The sequence below is a fragment of the Dermacentor silvarum genome, unplaced genomic scaffold (assembly GCF_013339745.2).
Source record: "Dermacentor silvarum isolate Dsil-2018 unplaced genomic scaffold, BIME_Dsil_1.4 Seq92, whole genome shotgun sequence".
Lineage (NCBI taxonomy): Eukaryota > Metazoa > Arthropoda > Arachnida > Ixodida > Ixodidae > Dermacentor > Dermacentor silvarum.
This window is the reverse complement of record NW_023606970.1, coordinates 50,462-53,018: the sequence shown is the minus strand read 5'-3', so window position 1 is coordinate 53,018 and position 2,557 is coordinate 50,462. Positions and strand designations below refer to the sequence as shown.

Genomic DNA, 2,557 nt, shown 5'->3' with positions numbered 1-2,557 from the left:
CGGCGAAGATCAGCAAAACATGGGTCAACCAGAGAAAGAGGAAAATATAAGAAATGAGGGGCAAGCAGTTGAAAGAACGGAGCGCCGGAGCAACCGGGGCACGCCCAACATGAGTTCTACGTCTCCAAGACACCGGGACATCAGCGGCGCTCGCAGTCCACGAAGTCCGGGAAACTCGGACGACTTTCGCAGTGCTGCAGGCAAGGTTGCAGACTCCGTTGCAGGAAGTCGGGACTGGGAGATGGGGTGGGGGATTTGGAGAGCGATACGCGCTGGTGTAATTTGCGCGTTCCGTATTCTGTTTTCTGTTGGTCGTCTGCTGCCTCCAGTACTACGATACACGATCCTGCTTTAGTTAGTTTAGTTTTAGTTTGGTTAGAACTTAATCGGCGAAAGTTGTCACATTTCAGACATACGTTCACACTGACTTTAACCTCCGTCATAACGCGCTCCACGTGCATTTGTGTCGTCTCCGGAGAAGCTTTTTGTGACACAGAACTCTCCGCCAGAAGGTTGCTGACAGAGACTAAATAAATCAGCGAATGTGAAGATGCTCGGGTGGTTGAAAGCCGCACAGGCGAGCTGCAATCCAGCGCTCCCAGGGGAAGTATGGCTCGGAGTCTCGCCAGGCCTCAAATCAGAACAAATGACTGTCACAATAGGGTCAAGTCAGGGCTCGGAACTTCTTGATAAAGTCTGGGACACTCGTAAAATACTGGTCTACTGGCCTACTTACTTGCAGGCAGCCCTCGCGGTCCACCAGGCGCTCGCAGTGCACCAGGCGTTCGCAATCCAGTAGGCTCTTACACTCCAGGTACTCGGAGTCCACAAGGCGCTCGGAGTCCATACACTCGCAGTCACGGCGGCGGCAGTGCGCGGCGGGTTCTCGAAGCCGGAGTAGAAGACAGCCGAGACAACTTAGGCTACTACCATAGTGGGTGCAGGTCCCCGCTGCGCCAGCGGCACCACGTCGTGCGCTGCGTGGACGTGCTCATATACTACAGCATCGTGGTGAGCACGTTCCTGCTGTACTCGGTCGGCTTCATCGCCTACAAGCTAGACGAGGACCCGGAAGAAGTTAAGGAGTTCTACCGCACCATGACCACCTCGGCGTCGCGCACCGTCTTCACGCTCGAGGGCACCAGGCATCTGCAGGAGAGGGCCGACGAAGCAACCACCGAAAGCAGCAGCGATGTTGCCGGCGATGACACACGAGGCCAAGAACTTCTGACGTCCACCGACACGGTCAGTGCCGTTCACGCTAGTATTATTATGCCACATGTGTGAAATATCGGTTTACACACACAATATATGATTATCTAACGGCTGCAAAATGACAGAAAGGAGGTCCAAGAGTTGGTGCGCAGTCATGGCTAGCCACAGTAATCCGTAAGCACAGGAACAACCGCACTGATAATCACAAAAGCTGCGCAAATGGCGTCGGAGCAAAGCACATGCGTCAGCGAGCAATCCATAGCCTTTTCAAGCAAACAAGGCTTTTTTTTCTTCTTTATTTTTTGCGGAAGGCAACTAGTAGACGCAGAAAGCAATCTTGATGATTCATTATCTTTTCGTGCTTATTTTTCCACTCTTATCTGTTCCTTCCTTGCCAAAGTTGCTTTTTCGATTACTGTTGTCGACACATCTCATAAATTCGGCGCATCTACTAATCAACCCTCAGTTTTGGAAGTCAGCGCACTTCTTTGTCCCGTCTACGTTAATTGTTGGCCTTCGGGCTGTTCGCTTACTAACACAAGCAGCGTGACACGCTCGTCGTTCCACTCATTCGCACTCCACTTTTGCTCCTTACCAAGGTCACCGATGCAAACGAAGTCGAGAAGTGGCAGCGTTACATAGCGGTCCCACCTCTCACACCCAAGGCGGGATCGGCATCGCGCACCCCCAGCCCTTCTTCTCAAGCGCCCTCTGGCGGCACCTTGCCGTACATCTACAAGAGCCAGAAGGAGCCGGACGACACCTATGTGCACCTGCTCCAGGTTGTCGCCGCCAATGAGAACAGGAGGCGCGCGTCTCGAGATGGGGCCGCCCCTGCCAAGGGCGTCGGCGCTAACACCACGGCGGTGCCTTTCCTGACTTTCCCGGGATTGTTACAGTGGTGACGACCACGTGCAACTACCCTTCACATTCACTGCGGACCGGAACATACGAAGTTGAATTACTCTTAAATTACGGCAACGTTTGAAAAGATGCACATTTTCAAATGTTAATAAAAAACGGCGCCATTTACCATAATAAATACAGCTCCGGCTTCCGGGGAACGCTTCCGGCGTTTTGCCCGAATGATCCCCCGGCCGGTGCTTCGCCCACTAATCATCATTCACTTCGTGGATATGCGCTGTTTTTTTTTTTTTTTCAAGGGGGGGGGGGGGGGGGGGGGGGGATAGTTGGTGCATGTAAAGGTGGATTCACACGACCGGACGGAGGAGGAATTTTCGCAGCGGATGGCGTATCACGTGACGCGCGCGTCATCAAAACGTGCCGCCCTCGCCTAGTCCGGCCTCCTCCGCTCGCGGTCCGGATTGAAAATGCTCGCCGG

General features: G+C 53.6%; 1 protein-coding gene across 1 annotated transcript; it reads left to right on the top strand.

The window, feature by feature from the left end:
• The first annotated feature begins 456 nt into the window (after positions 1–456).
• On the top strand, positions 457–2,131 carry LOC125942032 (uncharacterized). Its single transcript, XM_049659948.1, has 2 exons — positions 457–1,245; positions 1,815–2,131. The coding sequence occupies exons 1-2, from the start codon at positions 1,099–1,101 to the stop codon at positions 2,118–2,120; spliced, it is 453 nt and encodes a 150-aa protein (XP_049515905.1). The 5' UTR covers positions 457–1,098; the 3' UTR covers positions 2,121–2,131.
• The last annotated feature ends 426 nt before the right edge of the window (positions 2,132–2,557 follow it).